At 42.5% G+C, this 22,963-nt stretch overlaps 1 protein-coding gene across 4 annotated transcripts in view; it reads left to right on the top strand.

Annotated features, from left to right (window-relative positions):
• Positions 1-22,963, top strand: part of LTBP1 (latent transforming growth factor beta binding protein 1) — a 492,758-nt gene that overhangs the window by 145,012 nt on the left and 324,783 nt on the right. For all 4 annotated transcript variants that reach the window (XM_073557607.1, XM_073557605.1, XM_073557606.1 and 1 more), the window contains exon 4: positions 20,812-20,990. In XM_073557607.1, the coding sequence (XP_073413708.1) occupies positions 20,812-20,990 (179 nt within the window). The remainder of the gene's footprint in view (positions 1-20,811; positions 20,991-22,963) is intronic.

The raw sequence follows: 22,963 nt of genomic DNA, 5'->3' as shown, positions 1-22,963 counted from the left end.
ACAACTTCTTTAATGCTGCTGGATCTGGTTTTCGCAAATACAGAAATCCATTGTACGGCACAATATCAGACAAGTTGTGGGATTTAATATATATCTGATTCAGAAACTGCGCAGATTTGTTTCAGATTTGACTTCAATGGGGAGAAATAACTGCAGTTAAATACTAGTGTTGTGGATCTGTACGAAAATCCATTTAGGAAGGTAATTTAATTAAAAGCAGTCTGCTCACCTTTCCAGTCTTCTGCTCCCATGCTGAGGTCCACCACCTGTTACTGATTACTGACCTCCAGCGATAATGTACGATGTCAAAACATCACTCTTGCATCCCATCACAAGCAGTGGGCACACGTGTCGACTTATGTCATCACTAATGTCGGAAGGATGAAGCCTTAACATAGGAGCTGTCATAGACAGGTAAAGTGAGTATACTGATTATTTGTTTGTTTTTTTATTTTTTTTATTTCTTAATATATTTTTTAGGTCAGTTTTTGCATTATTGTTATCACTGTGATATCAGACTACAGATTCCTCCTCCGTCCCTTTAATAGAAAAGACATTTGTTAGCTCCTCTTCTTTCTGGGACTTAGAGCACAGTAAGTGCCAGTGTGTTCATCTACAGAGGATGTCACAATGAATCTTGAAATGACTGGATGCTGCAGAAACATCTCATGCAGAAAGTCACAAAATGTCTCTTTTCGGTCCACATTCATATCTTCATCCTAAGAGAGAGATTGGACAAAAGCGGAGTTGATGGCAGAATACCAAGTCCGTCCAAGAATAACTCATTGATCATTAGAAAAATAAAGCACCTGGACGATCTCCAAGACATTTTGGATAATTGTTTGAACAGATGAACCAAAAGTGGAACTTGTCAGACAACACAGGTCTCATTATGGCTGCCATGAGGCAATGCATGATTCCTATGTCGTACCCACAGCGGGGTGTTAGTGCGATGATGTGGAGATGCATGACTGCCATGGGAATAGTTAAGTCTGCACCGCACCACGAAATAAGTAAAATGGTCATTGTTCTGTCTGTAAACTGAAGTGATGTATCCACAAGTCTATAATCCAGAACAGGAAAGTCCAAACTTGGCTAAGCAGTAACCACAAGCGTCCATTAAGACGATGCTGGTGCAAGTGTAAACTAATGTAGAGTTGATGTAACACTATAGGAGGCTGCTGTCTTTGAATACTATACTATTCTTTCATTTCATTCATTACCATTATCAAAATTGTTCTATCAATGAATAGAAATGTTCTTATTTGAAACCAGAGCATTTTTTTATGTAATTTTTTTTTGTCTATGAAGACTAAAGAATTGTAAGTGTGGGCAGTGACAGTGACAATTAATCTTTTCCTTTTCAGTTTTCTCTTCTATGTTGTTTCTCTGAACAGGTCTCCTGATCATAAATTCACCATCACTCAACACTGAAAGCATGATGAATGGCCTGATCACCATCTATTCTTAGGGCCCCATGCTGTTTATGCACAAGAGATATCCCAGGTCTTTTGTTTGTAATCCCCCAATTAAATTCTCTGAAAATGATAAATGTTCCTCTAGATGCTCTCTGCACCACTGACCAGTTGTGGTATGAGAAAAAAAGACCAATCTATTTCTTGTGCAAAATACTTACTGGGTTTAGACTCAAATATTTATTTTTTTTTTATTAAGGAATCATGGCAACCGTGTAACTGGGGATCCTTATCCAACTATATGTGTGCTCTGTTCTGGTGCCACTTAAATTAAAGGATTTGTCCACTACAACCCCTTCTCAATCACTATATATTCCCCAGAAAAATAATGACACCTATACTCACCTCTGATGCCGGCGCCGTTTCAGCAGTGCCAGCACTGTCATTCCTGGGACTCGCTTGACAATGTCATGTCATGTGATCCCTGTGGCCAATCATTGTCCGCTTCACTGAACCCTCCTTTAATTGACATCCAGAGGAAGAGAGAGCTGTTGCTCTCTCACTTGTCAATTACATCAAAAGGATGGGTTAATGAAGCCGTCGATGATTAGCCACAGAGATCTCTTGACATAATGTCATGCGAGCCCCGGGAGAACCAGTACTAACACCGCTGGAATGGCAGAGGCACTGGAGGTGAGTGTTGTTGTTGGTGTTGTCTGAGCAGTGGACTAACCTTTCAGTATAAACCTCAAGTTTAACACTTCATTTATTCACAATAGTTACATTTTACCAATCTAAAAAAAATCCAAGCACATTTCTCTTACTTATTTGTGTTGTCTTCTTTCGTTCGAGAACATGTCTTTGCAACTTAAACCAATACTGGGAATCATCTGCATTAACTGCTTCTGGCTTTATAGGTGGAGGCTGCCTGCTCTGTTGTCTCCAGATGCTCTAATCCAGTCATTGTCTGGGGCCACTAAGATTAGGTCTGTCTACAAGACTCTATGGTCACCAGGATGAAAAGTTATGTCATTTTATTGATTGGTGGAGCCAGAGAGACATCAGTTGGAGCAGAAGGGATGTTGCAAAGGAAAATTCTGGAATCATGTTACGTGGCATGTTCTAGAAGTTGCACGAGCCAAATGGTGTTTTGTCATGAAGCCTGAGTTTTAAAGGGGTCAGTGTGTGACTAATAAGAGCAGTTTTTTATGGAAAGAGTCATTAAGAGAAGTTATGGTGAGAGGAGATGAAGTGTCAAAGTTATTAGGTGTTTTCTGAGAGTAAAAAAAAAAAAATAGCAACATAATTAAAAAAATGTTCTAAATACACATTAGATTTTAGTCATCCAAACTTTCCAACTTGGGTGTGATTCGCTGACCAAAGCCTTTTATACCTTGAAAGCTACTTTCAGCTTTGAAAGATGGACACAAGCCACAATCTATGTGAAGAAATCACAGAATCCATCTTGCGTCTGATGATAACTGGTCACTTAAGGGTTGTCACTGCTATTCTTCACCTGTCCTATTCTTTGAAGTATATCAGGTGCACTCATCTCTGTAGACATCATGGCTCTAACGAAGCTTGCCTTACCGATCTGGATTTGAAAGAAGTCAAATAATTCCTTTAAGGCTGTTTAAATAGTACAAAATTGACAATAAACTCGTGACATGTTTTGGCTTCATCAGATGTCCTGTTTCATGATAGAAAAAGTTACCTATTATAGTCTATGGAGCTGTTGACATGTCCGTGTTTTTTTTTTAGGACAGCGTGTCTGCAGTTATATGACAGATACATGTCTGTTTTTGAGCCGAATCACAGATAAAAACGATTTATTCAAGTCTATGGGTCCATGAAAATCACAGACTGCACATGGATGGCATCAGTGTTGCAATCCGTGATTTATAATGCAGAGAATATTTCCCATTTTATATGAATGAGGCCTTAAATGGATTATCCTGTAAGGTCCAGTGAATTACCCTTTTAGTGGAGAACTTTGGAGAACCATTGGTTTGATCTCAAAGGAAGATGGACAGTGAAACGTTTTATATTAATTCAGCAAGAATGCTGATGTCACCCATAATAATAATAGGGGGGTAGAAATAAAATGGAGAAATGGAGGAATCGAGTACACAAGTGATCAATTGAAAAGTCAGATTGTTCATAGAAGAAATGTGACAAAACTGCATAATATGAATGCATTTTTTCCCATACAAACAAGTCCAAAAACCTATGGGCAGCACGGTGGCTCAGTGGTTAGCGCTGCAGCTTTGCAGCGCTGGGGTCCTGGGTTCGAATCCGACCAAGGACAACATCTGCAAGGAGTTTGTATGTTCTTCCCGTGTTTGCGTGGGTTTCCTCCGGGTACTCCGGTTTCCTCCCACACTCAAAAGACATACTGATAGGGAATTTAGATTGTGAGCCCTATTGGGGACAGCGATGAAAATGTGTGTAAAGCGCTGCGGAATATGTTAGCGCTATATAAAAATAAAGATTATTATTATTATGTCTGAACCCCTAACCATACTATCTTCTGACTTCCAACATCTATTTTATAATTTCCTATTGGCATTCTTCGAAAAATCCTATACTATCCCTCCAACATATATACCAGTATATATAATATACACACACATATATATGCCCAAAAGATGAAAATCAGAATATATGATAATCCTGTTCCCAAAATTACCATTAATGATGATTAAATGGGTTCCCCTGTATTATTGTAACACTGGATAATTGCTTCCAAACTAAACCAAAAATGATAAAATACTACATTCTTGTAAAGAGGAACATGAATAGTGAAGTTGGAATTTTTGTTGGTAAAGCAGATGTCCATCTACAAGAGGATTCTAATCATTTATTGCTTTCGTGACACAGTTTAAACTGCACATAAGCAACACAGGAGTGGTAGATTGGAAGTTTGAAAAAGAAATAGCGAGAAATGGAACTTTTCCTAAATTGGGTGATTTTGTAGTGTTAAAATGTCACTTGACCTTATATAAAAGGCCTTTTATAAAAGTGAGGTTCCATTGTGTATGATGTGAGATTTACATAGGACGACGCTGCGATTTTTCACTTGAACACTTGTTGCAGGAACAAAGCTTAATGAACTTGGAACGTATGACAGGCGGCCAAAGTCACATTATAGGCCCATCATTAATTACACTTACTGAAATACTTTATTATTCAGGACACTCAAACACCAGATGGTTTCAGAACTCTTTTGCCTTTCCGCTCTAGCTGGGGTGGTATTTAGTGCTGCGCTGTGGTATGTGTTTGGCCCTACTCCAGAGGTACTTAGTGCTGCTCTGTGGTGTGTTTGGCACTACTCCGGAGGTACTTAGTGCTGCGCCGTGGTATGTGTTTGGTGCTACTCCGGAGGTACTTAGTGCTGCGCTGTGGTATGTGTTTGGCACTACTCCGGAGGTACTTAGTGCTGCGCTGTGGTATGTGTTTGGTGCTACTACGGAGGGATTTAGTGCTGCGCTCTGGTATGTGTTTGGTGCTATTCCGGAGGTACTTAGTGCTGCACTGTGGTATGTGTTTGGTGCTACTACGGAGGGATTTAGTGCTGCGCTGTGGTATGTGTTTGGCACTACTCCGGAGGTACTTAGTGCTGCGCTGTGGTATGTGTTTGGTGCTACTACGGAGGGATTTAGTGCTGCTCTGTGGTATGTGTTTGGCCCTACTCCGGAGGTACTTAGTGCTGCGCCGTGGTATGTGTTTGGTGCTACTACGGAGGGATTTAGTGCTGCGCTGTGGTATGTGTTTGGCGCTATTCCGGAGGTACTTAGTGCTGCGCTGTGGTATGTGTTTGGTGCTACTACGGAGGGATTTAGTGCTGCGCTGTGGTATGTGTTAGGCCCTACTCCGGAGGTATTAAGTGCTGCGCTGTGGTATGTGTTTGGCCCTACTCCGGAGGTACTTAGTGCTGCGCTGTGGTATGTGTTTGGTGCTACTACGGAGGGATTTAGTGCTGCGCTGTTGTATGTGTTTGGCCCTACTCCAGAGGTACTTAGTGCTGCGCTGTGGTGTGTTTGACACTACTCCGGAGGTACTTAGTGCTGCGCTGTGGTGTGTTTGGTGCTACTCCGGAGGTACTTAGTGCTGCGCTGTGGTATGTGTTTGGCCCTACTCCGGAGGTACTTAGTGCTGCACTGTGGTATGTGTTTGGTGCTACTACGGAGGGATTTAGTGCTGCGATGTGGTATGTGTTTGGCCTTACTCCGGAGGTATTTAGTGCTGTGCTGTGGTATGTGTTTGGCCCTACTCTGGAGGTATTTAGTGCTGTGCTGTGGTATGTGTTTGGCCCTACTCTGGAGGTATTTAGTGCTGCGCTGTGGTATGTGTTTGGCCCTACTCCGGAGGTACTTAGTGCTGCGCTGTGGTATGAGTTTGGCCCTACTCTGGAGGTATTTAGTGCTGTGCTGTGGTATGTGTTTGGCCCTACTCCGGTGGTATTTAGTGTTGCGCTGTAGCATGTGTTTGGCGCTACTCCGGAGGTATTTAGTGCTGCGCTGTGGTATGTGTTTGGTGATACTGCTGAGATATTTAGTGCTGCGCTGTGGTATGTGTTTGGTGCTTCCCCGGAGGTATTTGGTGCTGCGCTGTGGTATGTGTTTGGCACTACTCCGGAGGTACTTAGTGCTGCGCTGTGGTATGTGTTTGGCCCTACTCTGGAGGTATTTAGTGCTGTGCTGTGGTATGTGTTTGGCCCTACTCTGGAGGTATTTAGTGCTGCGCTGTGGTATGTGTTTGGTGCTTCCCCGGAGGTATTTGGTGCTGCCCTGTGGTATGTGTTTGGCACTACTCCGGAGGTATTTAGTGCTGCGCTGTGGTATGTGTTTGGCCCTACTCCGGAGGTACTTAGTGCTGCGCTGTGGTATGAGTTTGGCCCTACTCCGGAGGTACTTAGTGCTGCGCTGTGGTATGTGTTTGGCACTACTGTGGAGGTATTTAGTGTTGCACTGTGGTATGTGTTTGGCACTACTGTGGAGGTATTTAGTGCTGCGCTATGGAATGTGTTTGACGCTATACCGGAGGTATTTAGTGCTGTGCTGTGGTATGTTTTTGGCCCTACTCCTGTGGTATTTAGTGCTGCGCTGTGGTATGTGTTTGGCACTACTTCGGAGGTACTTAGTGCTGCGCTGTGGTATGTGTTTGGTGCTACACCAGAGGTATTTAGTGCTGCGCTGTAGTATGTGTTTGGCGCTACTCCGGAGGTACTTAGTGCTGTGCTGTGGTATATGTTTGGCCCTACTCCGGTGGTGCTTAGTGCTGCGCTGTGGTATGTGTTTGGCGCTACTCCGGTGGTGCTTAGTGCTGGGCTGTGGTATGTGTTTGGCACTACTCCGGTGGTATTTAGTGCTGCGCTGTAGTATGTGTTTGGCGCTACTCCGGTGGTATTTAGTGCTGCGCTGTAGTATGTGTTTGGCGCTACTCCGGAGGTACTTTGTGCTGCGCTGTGGTATGTGTTTGGTGCTACGTCTGAATGATGCTTTAATGTTTGAGAAAAGTACAGAAGAAGAAAAGAGTAATGTGTAATTAAAATTGAACTTTTATTCCATATGTATTAAATAAGTTTACATGCATCCAATATGGATGTATATTGGGTCAGAAAAGATTTAAATGTGACCCACTGGCACAGCGTCCAACCCCGCAGTGTTTACTGATCGTCTGCACATACCCTAAAAGAATAGGAAATCCAGATGAGGGCAAACACTTTTTCACACAACTGTATATTTATATGCAATTTAAAAAGAACTCCAATTGATACTTCGTTGCAAGGTAGGATGACACAGTAGGCATTGGACTTCAAGGAAGATCTGTAATTGTGAAAATGTTGACATCTCCTGGTAAAAATGTGTTTTTGTATGAAATTTGCAGACAATAAAAAAAGTCACTCTGTGTGACCAATGGTTCACCAGCACAGAACTATTTTTAGTTGATGAAATATGATTTTTTTACTACCCTCTAAATCTCCATGAAACTGGAGGATTCCTTACCAGATGTGTTAATCCTTTTCATTACTGGGAGTCTGCAATGTATTATAGTAATCTAACTCTTCCTGGAGAAATTCACAGCTGGGAATTAAAATGAGACTGCGTTATGGCTCTTCAGCGGATCGTAAGCACGAACTGGAGAAATCTACGACTGAAGGCCACGGCCACTGATTGCACCGGATGGTTCCTTTTCTGCTATACAGCCACGCTCAGACTTAATCTTCCAGGCTGAAGGACGGAGCATGATCTTGCATCCCTTTGACCAAAGCGGATTACGCTAGTTTACGTTCCATACAAATGAGTGACAATCTGTTGTATTAGATGTCATGTAATTTAAGATATTAGTTTCCTCTCATACTGACATAATTGTATTCTCATAAAAGCTTTGGCAAACCTGTTGTATTCTATTTTGTAATGGATATTGGTGGTTACCACCATTGAATGGGTCAGACAGGTTTTTATTTTTATTTTTTTTAATGCGATTCTGGCTGTCAAAAAGTACAGAAACCTGATCTAAAAAAAATATAAATATACAAAAGTGGGAATTTTTGGTGAATTTGCTATAGAAAAAAAATAATATTGCATAAAACATGTCCTTAGATATAGAGATATGCTTCAGTTGACATCTACAGAAGACCACGGGTGAACATGAAAATTTTAATGTTTGATGGCTCACCAATCGATAAGCACATTACCCCAACTCATCAAGATGAGGGGGCAGGGTGCAGTGCGAGCGGCCTGATTCATTGACAATGAATTCATGAGTCAGGTGATGCGCAAAGTGGCATGCACCTTCCCACAAACCTTACTACAGTCCAAATAACTGGAGTCATGCTTCCATCTCACTCCAGTTCTTTCCACTTAGTCGGGGCTGGGTAAAAATGATGTGATGACAAAAGTTGCAAAATGTTTGCGCAGCCTCTCAGTGCACAAAAACAAAGATTTACAAATTAACACTGCTAAATTTCTCAGTGTGTCCAGATCAGGCAATGGCAACAATAGTCGTCTACTTTTGAGGCTGTGAAAAGCAATCCATGATGTGGTCACTCATCTGCATCCTAGTCCTACTACATTGTATAGCTGATACTTTTGGAATTTCATTATTGGTGTATAATCCAAATTTTCCCTCTTCCAGAAGGAAGAAACAATTCTCTAGTGCCAACTTATCAAAGAAAATTACGAAGGGCACATTTTGTTAAGGGGTCAAAATAGCTTAGTGTAGAATGAATGAATATTATGACTTTTCCTAATGTTCATAGATCAGTTAGACAACACAAGGTCGTACTTACAATACTTACAGCCAAATCAAATGGACACTACTCTATAATCCTGCTTCTAGACCTGTCCGCTGCATTTGACACAGTTGACCACTGCCTCCTACTACAGATCCTCTCCTCCTTCGGCATCATAGGCCTTTCCCTATCCTGGATCTCCTCATACCTTTTCAACCGCACATTCAGCGTCTCCCACTCCCACACCACCTCCTCATCCCACCCTCTCTCTGTTGGAGTCCCCCAAGGCTCTGTTTTAGGACCCCTACTCTTCTCAATCTATACACTTGGTCTGGGGCAACTCATAAAGTCCCACGGATTCCACTACCACCTTTATGTTGATGACACTCAGATCTACCTCTCTGGCCCAGACGTCACCTCTCTGCTGTCCAGAATCCCAGAGTGTCTATCAGCCATATCCTCCTTCTTCTCCTCTCGCTTCCTCAAACTCAATGTAGACAAATCTGAACTCATCATCTTTCCTCCATCTCACAGATATTCTTTACCCGACCTAGCTATAACAATTAATGACATCACACTTTCCCCAGCACCAGAAGTCCGCTGCCTCGGAGTAACCTTTGACTCTGCCCTGTCCTTCAAACCGCACATCCAAGCTCTTTCTACCTCCTGTCGCCTCCAGCTCAAAAATATTTCCAGAATCCGTCCTTTCCTCAACCCGCAATCTACTAAAATGCTTGTGCATGCCCTCATCATCTCCCGCCTCGACTACTGCAACATCCTTTTCTGTGGTCTCCCTGCTAACACCCTTGCACCTCTCCAGTCCATCCTTAACTCTGCCGCCCGACTAATTCATCTCTCTCCTCGCTACTCCTCCGCTTCTCCCCTCTGCAGATCTCTTCACTGGCTCCCATTCCCTCAGCGTATCCAGTTCAAATTACTAATTCTGACCTACAAGGCCATCTATAACCTGTCTCCCCCATATGTCTCTGAACTAATCTCCCGATACCTTCCCTCACGTAACCTCCGGTCCTCCCAAGACCTCCTTCTCTCCTCCACACTTATTCGCTCCTCACCCAACCGTCTCCAAGACTTCTCCCGAATAGCCCCTATTCTCTGGAATTCTTTGCCCCAACAAGTCCGACTATCAACCATACTTGGATCCTTCAGACGGAACCTGAAAACCCACCTCTTCAAGAAAGCCTACAGCCTGCAATGACCCCGCTACCTCCTTCTCTCTCACACTACCAATGATATCACCTCAACCAACATCGGAACTGCTGCAACCCACCAACCTACTGTCTCCTTCCCCACCATCCTGTAGCATGTAAGCCCGAAAGGGCAGGGTCCTCTCTCCCCTCTGTATCAGTCTGTGATTGTTAGTTTGTTTGCTGTAAGTGATATCTGTAATCTGTATGTAACCCCTTCTCATGTACAGCACCATGGAATCAATGGTGCTATATAAATAAATAATAATAATAGTACTGTAAGTCTCACTCTAATGAAGTCTACTTAGTCAACTGAGAATAAGAAATAGTTCCAAAACATAAAATATGTTGTAGAAAGTCCCCACCAATTTCATCCACTTATGCGCCCTGTATGGTACTTACTCATTTCATGTCCCAGACATTATTTTGCCCTTTATATGAAATCGCAGTACTAACCCTTCTCCTCCTTGGTGTCTTACTGTGAATACAAGGCACTCCAGTGGGTCTAATAGGACTCAATCTGCATCCTGGGGGATACATATTGACCCTCGCATATGATCCCCCTCACTATATATTTATATATATATATATATACTGTATATGTGCATATACATATATATATATATATATATATATATATATATATATATATAGTATATATATATATATATATAGTATATATGTGGGGAGGTTGACCTGGCGGATGGAGCTGCCTTTATTGGTAGACAGAGGGATAGCTCAGCGTAGGAATGGAAGCGCTGAGATGAAGAGGAAATGAGTGCTGTGCTGTAGAGTGACCATTAGAGGGCAGTGGGGAGAAGAAAGTGGTTATGTAACTGCCATAGGTCAAGGTCATTGTCATTGGTCAGAGGTCTCTGTCAGGTGATAGTGGGCGGAGCTACCAGGGCAGGTAGTATAAAGGCTGAGGGAAGGGTCCAGAAGTTCCAGTCAGCCAGGGGAGCTCACTAGACAGCAGGGTCTGCTGTGAAGTGAAAGGCAGCGGAGGGCCCTCAGAGAGTATCTGACAGTAGAGACGGTCACGGGGGGTGACCCAAAAGGACAGTGGCAACAGACAGAGATGGTCTGAGAGCAACAGACAACGGTGTACTTTGAATGGCGAACCGATGAGGTGAAAGTGCCTAGGGCAGCCACAGTGGAAGGAGTCGCAAAGGACGCCACGACGGTGAAACAGAGAAAGTGAAGGTACCCAGGTCTGTGTAAAAAGGAGTTATGAAAGTCCTGTCGTGAAGCTGGAAGTCGTCAAAAGGCAGTGAATAACACGGACCTGTGAATTCAATTTCTGTCTCAGTCTCCAGTCTGTCGGCGTCAAGAAGTGGGTCACCCCCCAGTCCTGTTGGATCAGCACCACCTAATCACCTCCTCTCACCTATCCTACATATACACGGTATATATATGTGTGTGTGTATATATATATATATATATATATATATATATACAGTTGTGGCCAAAAGTATTGACACCCTTGCAATTTTGTCAGATAATACTCAGTTTCTTCCTGAAAATGATTGCAAACACAAATTCTTTGGTATTATTATCTTCATTTAATTTGTCTTAAATGAAAAAACACAAAGAATTGTCCTAAAGCCAAATTGGATATAATTCCACACCAAACCTAAAAAAGAGGGTGGACAAAAGTATCGGCACTGGCCGAAAAATCATGTGATGCTTCTCTAATTTGTGTAATTAACAGCACCTGTAACTTACCTGTGGCACCTAACAGGTGTTGGCAATAACTAAATCACACTTGCAGCCAGTTGACATGGATTAAAGTTGACTCAACCTCTGTCCTGTGTCCTTGTGTGTACCACATTGAACATGGAGAAAAGAAAGAAGACCAAAGAACTGTCTGAGGACTTGAGAAACCAAATTGTGAGGAAGCATGAGCAATCTCAAGGCTACAAGTCCATCTCCAAAGACCTGAATGTTCCTGTGTCTACTCTGCGCATTTAAAGCCCATGGCACTGTGGCTAACCTCCCTAGATGTGGACGGAAAAGAAAAATTGACAAGAGATTTCAACGCAAGATTGTGCGGATGTTGGATAAAAAACCTCGACTAACATCCAAACAAGTTCAAGCTGCCCTGCAGTCCGAGGGTACAACAGTGTCAACCCGTACTATCCGTTGGCGTCTGAATGAAAAGGGACTGTATGGTCGGAGACCCAGGAAGATCCCACTTCTTACCCCGAGACATAAAAAAAGCCAGGCTGGAGTTTGCCAAAACTTACCTGAAAAAGCCTAAAACGTTTTGGAAGAATGTTCTCTGGTCAGATGAGACAAAAGTAGAGTTTTTTGGGCAAAGGCATCAACATAGAGTTTACAGGAGAAAAAAAGAGGCATTCAAAGAAAAGAACATGGTCCCTACAGTCACACATGGCGGAGGTTCCCTGATGTTTTGGGGTTGCTTTGCTGCCTCTGGCACTGGACTGCTTGACCATGTGCATGGTATTATGAAGTCAGAAGACTACCAACAAATTTTGCAGCATAATGTAGGGCCCAGTGTGAGAAAGCTGGGTCTCCCTCAGAGGTCATGGGTCTTCCAGCAGGACAATGACCCAAAACACTTCAAAAAGCACTAGAAAATGGTTTGAGAGAAAGCACTGGAGACTTCTAAGGTGGCCAGCAATGAGTCCAGACCTGAATCCCATAGAATACCTGTGGAGAGATCTAAAAATGGCAGTTTGGAGAAGGCACCCTTCAAATATCAGGGACCTGGAGCAATTTGCCAAAGAAGAATGGTCTAAAATTCCAGCAGAGCATTGTAAGAAACTCATTGATGGTTACCGGAAGCGGTTGGTCGAAGTTATTTTGGCTAAAGGTTGTGCAACCAAGTATTAGGCTGAGGGTGGCAATACTTTTGTCTGGCCCATTTTTGGAGTTTCGTGTGAAATTATCAATGTTTTACTTTTTGCTTCATTCTCTTTTGTGTTTTTTCATTTAAGACAAATTAAATGAAGATAATAATACCAAAGAATTTGTGTTTGCAATCATTTTCAGGAAGAAACTGAGTATTATCTGACAGAATTGCAGGGGTGTCAATACTTTTGGCCACAACTGTATGTGTGTGTATATATATATATATATATATATATATATATATATATATATATTCATACATTATGGATTTTTTTCGCAATACAGACATTGTATTAATCATCTTTGGACATTTTGGACACCTTCTATGTATTTGAAGACTTGTCACATGTAAACCAGCTGTGATTTATTGTCCGTATGTCTTCTATGAAAACTCTCTAGATCCGCAAGACTAGAAAACCCTAGTTGAGCTTATAAATTGGTCACACACTTTTCCTGTATACCCACTGTGATGTCCCTGGTGTTGGCATATGACATTCAGTGGGTACGGAAAGTATTCAGACTCCTTTAAATTTTCCACTCTTTGTTTCATTGCATCCATTTGGTAAATTCAAAAAAGTTCATTTATTTTTCTCATTAATGTACACGCTGCACCCCATCTTGCCTGAAAAAAACAGAAATGTAGAAATTTTTGCAAATTTATTAAAAAAGAAAAACTGAAATATCACATGGTCATAAGTATTCAGACCCTTTTCTCATACACTTATATATGTCACATGCTGTCCATTTCCTTGTGATCCTCCTTGAGATGATTCTGCTCCTTCATTGGAGTCCAGGTGTGTTTAATTAAATTGATAGGATTTGATTTGTAAAGGCACATACCTGTCTATATAAGACCTCACAGTGCATGTCAGACCAAATGAGAATCTTGAGGTCAATGGAACTGGCCAAGGAGCTCAGAGACACAATTATGGCAAGGCACAGATCTGGCCAAGGTTACAAAAGAATTTCTGCAGTACTCAAGGTTACTAAGAGCACAGTGGCCTCCATAATCCTTAAATGGAAGAAGTTTGGGACCACCAGAAGTCTTCCTAGACCTAGCCGTCCAGCCAAACTGAGCGATCATGGGAGAAGAGCCTTGGTGAGAGAGGTAAAGAAGAACCCCAAGATCATTGTGGCTGAGCTCCACAGATGCAGTAGGGAGACGGGAGAAAGTTCCACAAAGTCAACTATCACTGCAACCCTCCACCAGTCAGGCTTTTATGGCAGAGTGGACCGACGGAAGCCTCTTCTCAGTGCCAGACATATGAAAGCCTGTATAGAGTTTGCTAAAAAACACAAGAAGGCCTCCCAGACTATGAGAAATAAGATTTTCTGCTCTGATGAGACGAAAATAGAACTTTTTTGTGATAATTCTAAGTGGTATGTGTGGAGAAAACCAGGCATTGCTCATCACCTGCCCAATACAATCCCAACAGTGAAACATGGTGGTGGTAGCATCATGCTATGGGGGTTTTTTTCAGCTGCAGGGACAGGATGACTGGTTGCAATTGAAGGAAACATGAATGTAGCCAAGTACAGAGATATCCTAGATGAAAACCTCTTCCAGAGTGCTCTGGACCTCAGACTTGGCCGAAGGCTCACCTTCCAACAAGACAATGACCCTGAGTACACAGCTAAAATAACAAAGGAGTGGCTTCAGAATAACTGTAACCATTCTTGACTGGCCCAGCCAGAGCCCTGACCTAAACCCAATTGAGCATCTTTGGACAGACCTGAAAACGACTGTCCACCAATGTTCACCATCCAACCTGACGGAACTGGGGAGGATCTGCAAGGAAGAATGGCAGAAGATCCCGAAATCCAGGTGTGAAAAACTTGTGGCATCATTCCCAAGAAGACTCATGGCTGTACTAGCTCAAAAGGGTGCTTCTACTCAATACTGAGCAAAGGCTCTGAATACTTATGACCATGTGATAATTCTGTTTTTCTTTTTTAATAAATTTGCAAAAATTCCTACATTTCTGTTTTTTCAGTCAAGAAGGGGTGCAGAGTATACATTAATGAGAAATAAATGAGCTTTTTTTGAATTTACCAAATTGCTGCAATGAAACAAAAAGTGAAAAACGTAAAGGGGTCTGAATACTTTCCATACCCACTGTAGGGATTCCATCCTTAGGTTACTGAAATGGCTGAGCACAGTTTGTACCTCCTGACCTTAGTAATTATTGCCCCCATTGATTCTAGACAAGGTAAGATGCATGCTTTATAAATCCGTGTGGCAGCCAGTTATCCGTTGCGGAGCGGTGAAGCAGTAGTGAACTGCTCCTAGTCTGCCATAGACTTCTTGGGATTAGGCTGCTAATCTCGCATGTGATAAGCTCTACCTTCCTGCTACTATGTACTCCTCACGTTTGCTCTGACAGGCGGATTATATCAGCTTGGTTATCTGTTTATGTAGCTCCCGTTCCAGCTTTCGATGCGCTAATTAGCAGCCCATGAGCCTATTTTGTGTTGACATCTGCATATATATCACTTTCATGGCTCTGACTGTTCATAGTTTGCTGCTTTCTGTTATAAACTGGCTTCATTAGGAGAAGGCTGATGGTTCCTTTTTATAGCGTCGATTTTACAGGCGTGTCACACTGCACTCTTGGAACAACTACTGATTTCGTATCAGATTTAAGCAATGTTTCTAGGAATTCTCTAATAGTTTCCTGTTATGTTGTAGTCTCAGGATCAGCGTACAGTTATAACAATAAGCAGTTCACATTGGAAGAGAATTTGGCTTAGCAGTGACCCATTAGTGACACAGGAGGTTTTGTTTAAAGGGAATCGGTCACCGCCAAAACCAGATTTAATCTGACTGTACAGTCCTATGAGGGACCTTGCCTCTATAAAACTCATACCTGCAGTATAGCTGTAACTACCTTGATTGGACAGAAAAACGGTTTTATTTCATATGTGGATGAAAGCTGCTCGGTGCACTCGTCCGTGGCCAAAGTCTCATTGCACTATTCCTCCCCATCAATCAAATACTGCGACCTTCCCCAGAGCAAGCGCTGGCTGAAAGGAATCCCAAACCCTGCACTTCCGCACTGACACTGCAGGAGGCGAAAAGGTGTGCGCACACAGTGTCAGTGCTGGCACACTATCGTCTATCTTTATTGTGTACAGTGCCTGCTCGTGGCACACAGGATCACATAGTAGCGCAAGGTTAATGGAAAAAGAAAAGAGGGCTGAGACCAAGCACTTAGAGCCTGCGTTAAAGGAGTTGTCCAAGTATTTTAAAAAAATTGCCCAGAATCATGGACTGCAGTAAAATAACATTATAACTCTTACCTGGTAAATTGCCAGCTGCCCTGCCTTACTGACCATGTGCACGATTGCTACTGCCAATCACTGTCGGAAACAGTGTCTTTCCATACAGGCATGCATCACAGCTTAGGACAATTATCATCTTCATCGGTCAGCACCTCATCACAGGAGGGTCATAACAAAGATCGGTGGGAACACAGGAATTCAGTCTTGAAGCAACTGAAAATTTTAGCATGTGAGTGTTATTTATTTTTTGTAATGATAGCTACTTTTAGGCAGTTAAAAAATATGAGGACAATCGCATTAAATTAGTGTTCCCATCTCCAAGATCCTATCCCAATGTATAGTAGGTATAATAATAATAATAATAATATTAGCAATATACCTCCAATTAGAATTGTAGTATAGTTCTTCTGATTCGCTATCTCTCTTACCCCATGTGCAGGTCATTACAGTATGACTACTCATATAGTGAGTTTGTTAATTTCTAGCGATTGTAACCATGGATACCTAAGCTACTGCAATACCATGCAGATGAGGAAAGGGACAGTCAATCAGAAGAACTATATTACATTTCTAATTGGAGGTATTTGCTAATATTGTTATTATTACACTAACTACATATTGGGATAGCATCTTGGAGATGTGAATACCCAATTGAAGTCTTTTTTTCCTTCAGAACTTAGCATTTTGTTCTGTAGATCTCTTCTTCATCTGAACTCACTAGCAGGAAGTTTTCACTGTCTACCATGGTATAGATGGTGGAGCTGCAGCAATGCAAGCTTTCTAGCTGTCATTTTCCTGCTTGCTTGACTTTTGGATAAGGGACAGACTCCCGCTCCATCTTAAAACTACCATAGCTACAGTAAACCGAGACACTGGAATAAATATACAAATGCATTATTTTGGCTGGCAAAATGGCCACAACTTTATTTAACCCCTTTCTGACAGCACACGTAATAAAACGCCGATGTCGGACTCCCTCCCTTTGATGTGGGCTTCCACAATGAGCCCACATCTTTCCTGGCACATGTCAGTTATTTTGAACAGCTGACATGTGCCCAGAACAGCCACGGGTGAAATTGCGATCCACCCGTGGTTATTAATGTGGCGCCCCTGCGGGTCCAGTCGCCACAGAGGTACTGCACCTCATCCAGAGGTGTGGTATCTCACGACCAGGTAAGATGGGGGCACCTCACCACTCTCTTAACACTGCATTCAACACACACACTAGCTTGTCAGGGCACCTGGGCGTACCCTACGGGAGGAGGGCCTCATCCCAGACTGGCTAGGGAAGGGTGTTGGGAGCTAGTGGGGGAGGTAGGTAATGGGGAGGAGCTTAGACAGTGGAGTGAAGTAGAGCAGCCAATGGGAACAGTGAGTGGGCGGAGCTTAGAGAAAGCGTGGGAGATTTGAAAGGAGTTGAGAGAGTTCCCTCAGGGGGAGAGCAGGTGGAAGGATGCGCTTGGAGCAGATCCTGTCAGGAGGAGCTGCCGGACAGATTGGCTGGGAGGGAAAGCTCCCGGGAGGAAAGAATGGAATTTCTAGAGTCCCACGCTGATTGCTATCAGATGGGGGAAGAAAATAAGTCGCAGAAGGGTCTCACCCCTAGACTAGCAAAGTAAACAACGAACTTATCTAGCAAGCTGACAGTTGTGGTTGGTGTATGGGCAAAAGCGAATCCCACAGTTACCTTCCCCGAAAGGCGGCCACATAGGATCAAGGAACCGCCTGAATGACGAATTCTGACAGGATCCGCGGCAGCTAACCTGGGACGCTGACTGTGAAGGTGCTGGAAAGGGAGGAAGGAGAGGAAGCCAGTACAGTGAGATGGCCTAGGAAGGAACATACTGAAAGGGAGAGTTGGAGGGGTGTACTCATCTACCTGGAAGTTTACTGGACCCCTGACCTGGAGGACTCAGCACTGAAACGGGCATCTGTACTGCAGACAGACTGTGAGTAAAGCCCATTGAACTACATGTGATTGTGTCCTCCATTTTATTTCTGCGCAACTCCTCCACTCCTCACCACAACCCTACCAACAACTTCATCTATTCTGCCCTGGGACTACAGCCCTACCTGTGGAGGGCTACAACATCATAGCTGCGCCCAACATCCATCCCAGAGAAGCAACACCGCAGCGCTGGTCACCTCTGACCAGAATACCACAGGTGGCGTCACATATTTAACCAGCCATAAACTTTATTCCCATCTCCTTAAATACCACACAAATTATTGCCATTGACCACCTGGGGCCACAGACCGGGTCCCAGCCGCCATGACGCCGTCCCCCATTGAAGTCGACGGGCCCGACTCCGAGTACCCCGGGGCGCGTCATTAACCTGTTAAATGCCGCTGTCAAACTCTGACAGCAGCATTTAACATGCTCTTCCGAACATGCTCTTCCGGCAATCCAAAAACCCCGATTGAGCCCATGAATGAGACTGAGGTCCTTTCAGCTTTTTCTCTGCATGGTATTGCCTTCAGCTACTGTATATATTCACTGCATGTCTTCTTGTCCATAAAAAGTCCCTCCAGGAATACTGTAATGATAGATCAGACTTGGAGAGACATAACCAGTAATTAGAATTGGACCAATATTTTCTAGGCTACATATGGTTGCTTTCAGAAATGGTTCTCTTGACCTGTTCCTGTGTCTGTGTCTCATTTTCTCAATACAGAAATTTAGAATAGAGGAGGTGGAATAAGAAACCAGGAGAAAACGTGCTCAGCGGTGCAAGCATGATATGCTAATTCAATCAAATCTGCATTGTACCATTCCTCTGTTATTTTTACTAGAGATTTACGAATACATTTACAATTGGGTGTTGCCCTTTGGGAATTGTCCAGTCACCACTGCCAGTGTCATAACATTTGATCACACCCATTTGCAGGTAGAAAAGTAATGATACAATGCAGAGCTAGAAAACAAGATGCCTTGGCATTGTTATTCTATAGAAAATACAAGTATTTACTATAAAAGACTTGTTAGGAGCAGTGATGGGTCCTGCTTAGAGATATACAGTACATTTTTAAGATAAATTGTTTTGATGAATTGTTTTTTGTAAGTGTAGTAACAAAAAATTCCAACGAAAAAGCAGTCCAGCTCCACAATAGAGTGAAAAAATAGTAAATTCTTTATGACACGGCGTCTCCATGCTCCGATTCCCAAGATGTCTTTACCGGTGAGCTGGAATTTGTTTCATTTCTAGTAACAAAAAATACATTACAGTGTTTTGAACTAGATCCCTACATTATTTTTGCTAGATTTATTGACCACATGTGGACAACAATTTGGCTTGAAGCGTGCACCTTACTTGCAAAGGGGCCTAGGTATTTTGTGAGTGATTAGAACACTAGGAATGAAGTGATTTTCTTCTATTTGCATGAATGGTTGCTTTGACAGTATGTGCATACAGGCGTACTGTAGCCTAATGGAAGGAAAAATCATTTATCAGAATTTCTTAGAAGAACACAAAGTGACTTGACTCTAACTGTAGAACAAAATGCAAAAGTTAAAACTGATGTGTTCACAACTGTCTCCGCACATTGTATCACCATGTAGCACCATATTATTTAACATCTGACATTATGCATACATTCATGGTACATTGTAATGTTCTGTCTGTCTACAGATGCCAATACAGAGCCTATGGCATTATCGCTCATTGCATAAATTGTCTATAGCCAAACTCCTACCCTCATTCTTAGGGCATGGTCACAAGATCATTTTCTCCACATCTGAGAAAATTTGTCCTATTATACTAACCACACTCTGATCAGACTCTTTATCAGAGTTTGAACAGAATTTGATTCCATTTTTTGAAGGTGGTTAGAATGCAAAAAAAGTTTCTCCACTCTCTACAATGTTCAGTCCATGAAAATCAGACTGTATTAGGATGTGATCCAAGTGCTGTCCGATTTTTTTCCACTGACCCATAGAGGTTCTTGGAGGACAAATTGTGTATGCTGCAATTTTATTTCTTCGGACCACCTGGTCCAAGGAAAAGGATCAGACTTGTGCATCGCCCCATTGATGGCTAGCATCCATTCAACTTATATTATCAGCTGCACGAACCCTTAACGTGTCTGCAAAAAGAGAATTTATAGCTCATTGTGAGAAAAAGTAATCCCTACACCAGCTCCCAATAAGTATAAAATTTATGAGCGTGATTATTTTTGCATAACATTTCTTTTAAGGATTCCATGTGTGTCCGGGCTTAGTTGTGACAAAGAAGACTAGGCGTGTGTTCATAATCCACCTTCATGAATGGATTTTAGGCTACGTGCACACGCTGCGGAATGGGGTGCGGATTTGGCCACGCGGATTTTGTAAAATCCGCAGGTGAATCCGCAGGACAAAAGACCTGCGGTTTATCTGCGGATTATCCTGCGGTTTGGCCCTGCGGTTTCACCATCTCCACAATTGTGGAGATAGGAAACCGCTGCGTATTCCGCAGAAAGAATTGACATGTCGATTCTTTCTGCGGTTTCAAAACCGCGGAAAAATCCGCACCGTTTACACTGCGGTTTTTTATTCCCATAGGGAATAAAGGTACTGTACACCGCAGCAAAAACTGCTGCGGACCCGCAGCGGCCAAATCCGCTGCGGAACCGCAGCAGAATCCGCAGCGTGTGCACACACCCTTAGAGACACTTTTAGGATCTGTGCTACATTGTGGTCTTATAGTGTTGCATATACCCTTATGTAAAATGTAGGTATGTTCAAAATAAATTTAATTTCTTCTAGAAATCATTATTATGCAGTAAAACATGATTAAGAAGTCTTCGTTGTCTTGAACAGGATGGTACCACCACAGACATTGACCATGAACCTCCAGCATGGACAGACACAGCAGTTCATGATTAAACCAAAGTACTTCTCGAACTCCAAGAAACTTCTCCTGGGTGAACAGTCCACGGAAGGATCACTTCCCCTCAGAGCAAATGGCCTGGACCACCTAACATCACAGTTACATCACTGTAAGTTTTGTATTATTGTAACTTTCTTATTGGTATTGTAGTTTCTTCACAAGATGTATTAAAGCTATATTGGACAAAGATGATTTGGTAACTTGGGCGTCAAAATTAGAGATAAACTATTGTGCCAGGATCACACATGCGATAAACACGGCCAAGGCTCGTATGTTAATACCCGGCACTGCCACCGGCACTCGGGAGTGGAGCGTGCTGCCGCATAGCAATACATGCAGCTGAACACTCCGCTCCTGAGTGCCAATGGCAGTGCCGGGTGTTAACATGCGAGACTTGGCCGTGTTTCTCGCATGTGTGATCTCGGCCTCACTCATTTTAGGTTTATAATTTAGTTTATAGATGATTGATACTAGTCATGCCTATGGGGCTTATTCTTCCCAGAAGATAAGACTGTCTCCTCTCTCATTATATTAGATTTCTCCTCCCCTCTCTTGACAGCGTGCCATTGACGTCAGGTGTGCGGTCAGAAATCCCGCACCTGCGCATTCTGCCTGCCGTCTCTCTTGTACACTCTTCTGCCTTTCTCAGGGCAATGACTTCAATTTTCTTGTGCACGGGCGCTGTAGAGTCACTGCCATTTCCAGTCCCAGTGTTTTTTGGCACGCTGAAAAGTTAGACTTTTCAGAGCGCCGAGGAACACTGGGACTGAAAGTGACAGTGACTCTCCAGCGCCCGTGCACAAGAAAATTGAAGTCACTGTCCTACGAAGGGCAGAAGACTGTACAGGAGAGATGGCAGGCAGAATGCGTAGGCACGAGATTTCTGGCCACGCATCTGATATCAAGCGCAAACAGGGAATGGGAGAAATCTAATAGAATGATAGAGGAGGCAGTGTTATCTTCCAGGCAGCATACGTCCCATAGCCTGGAAGATTAAATAAAAAAAGATGATTTTTAATGAACAAGGCATCATCCAGAAGGCATACAGGTATGACTAGTTTCAGCTTTATATAACCTGTATGGCCATATTAGCTAAAAACACTCAAATGGGGTGATAGATTCGCTTTAATTACCATAAAATACATTTTAGAGCGCAATCAATATCCAGCAGAATGATTGTCATAACTTCAAGAGGACAATATTTCAACACTCTTGGTGTTATTGTACCCTCATAGTACTTATGCGGTTCAGTTTTCAGCGCCTAAAATGTATTGATTAATGTAGTTTAACGAAGACCTTTCACCAAATGATTTATGTTAAACTAGACGCAATATTTAATAGTCGCTGCAGAGCAAAATATTACATTTTTTTAATTATATTTTGTTGCGGAAATATTAGGAATTAAACTGTTTGGTACCTAACGTGTTAACTTTTTTTTTTAAGTCCAAGTGTTATCAGACACTTTTCACTAGGAGTGTGTGATAATGTGTGCAAAGTGTAAAGCGCTGCAGAATATGGTGGCGCTATATGGATAAAGAGATTATTATTATTGTTATTATTGTTATTACTTCTTTCAGACCAATCATAAGCAGGCAGCAATACCAAAAGGCTAGAACATGCCTCACTGTGGCTTAGATTTGTCAGTGTGTTTGATGTAATGATACAGCGCCGATATCCTGGACTAACCTCCTGCATGACACAGTGTGGGTGGAGAGACAGTACAGCAGAGTCTTGATGTGTCACATTACAAACTTTTCTATCTAACTCCTCCACAATAGAGAGGCAAAGTATAAAAAAGTTTTATTCCACTCTGCAGCCACTAATACTTCCTGTACATAGTTCAAGATGAAAAATGTGGTGAAAGGTCCTGTTTGTACACTTTTACTTTCATTTCCTAAATCTTCAGTTCTAAAAGAGATTATTTTTTGACCATCTAGAATTATTATAATATTTTTAGATTAATCTGCTATCAAAGGGTTTGTCCACTGCTGGACAAAGTCATTATGAATAGCTTTATTGTGCAGCCTAAAAAACGCAAAAAACCCTTCATGCTTACCTTCTGGACTAGTGCCGTTCCTTCCA

The sequence above is a fragment of the Dendrobates tinctorius genome, unplaced genomic scaffold (assembly GCF_039654945.1).
Source record: "Dendrobates tinctorius isolate UK_male_01 unplaced genomic scaffold, ASM3965494v1 ptg000250l, whole genome shotgun sequence".
NCBI lineage: Eukaryota > Metazoa > Chordata > Amphibia > Anura > Dendrobatidae > Dendrobates > Dendrobates tinctorius.
This window is presented reverse-complemented; position numbering and strand designations above follow the sequence as displayed.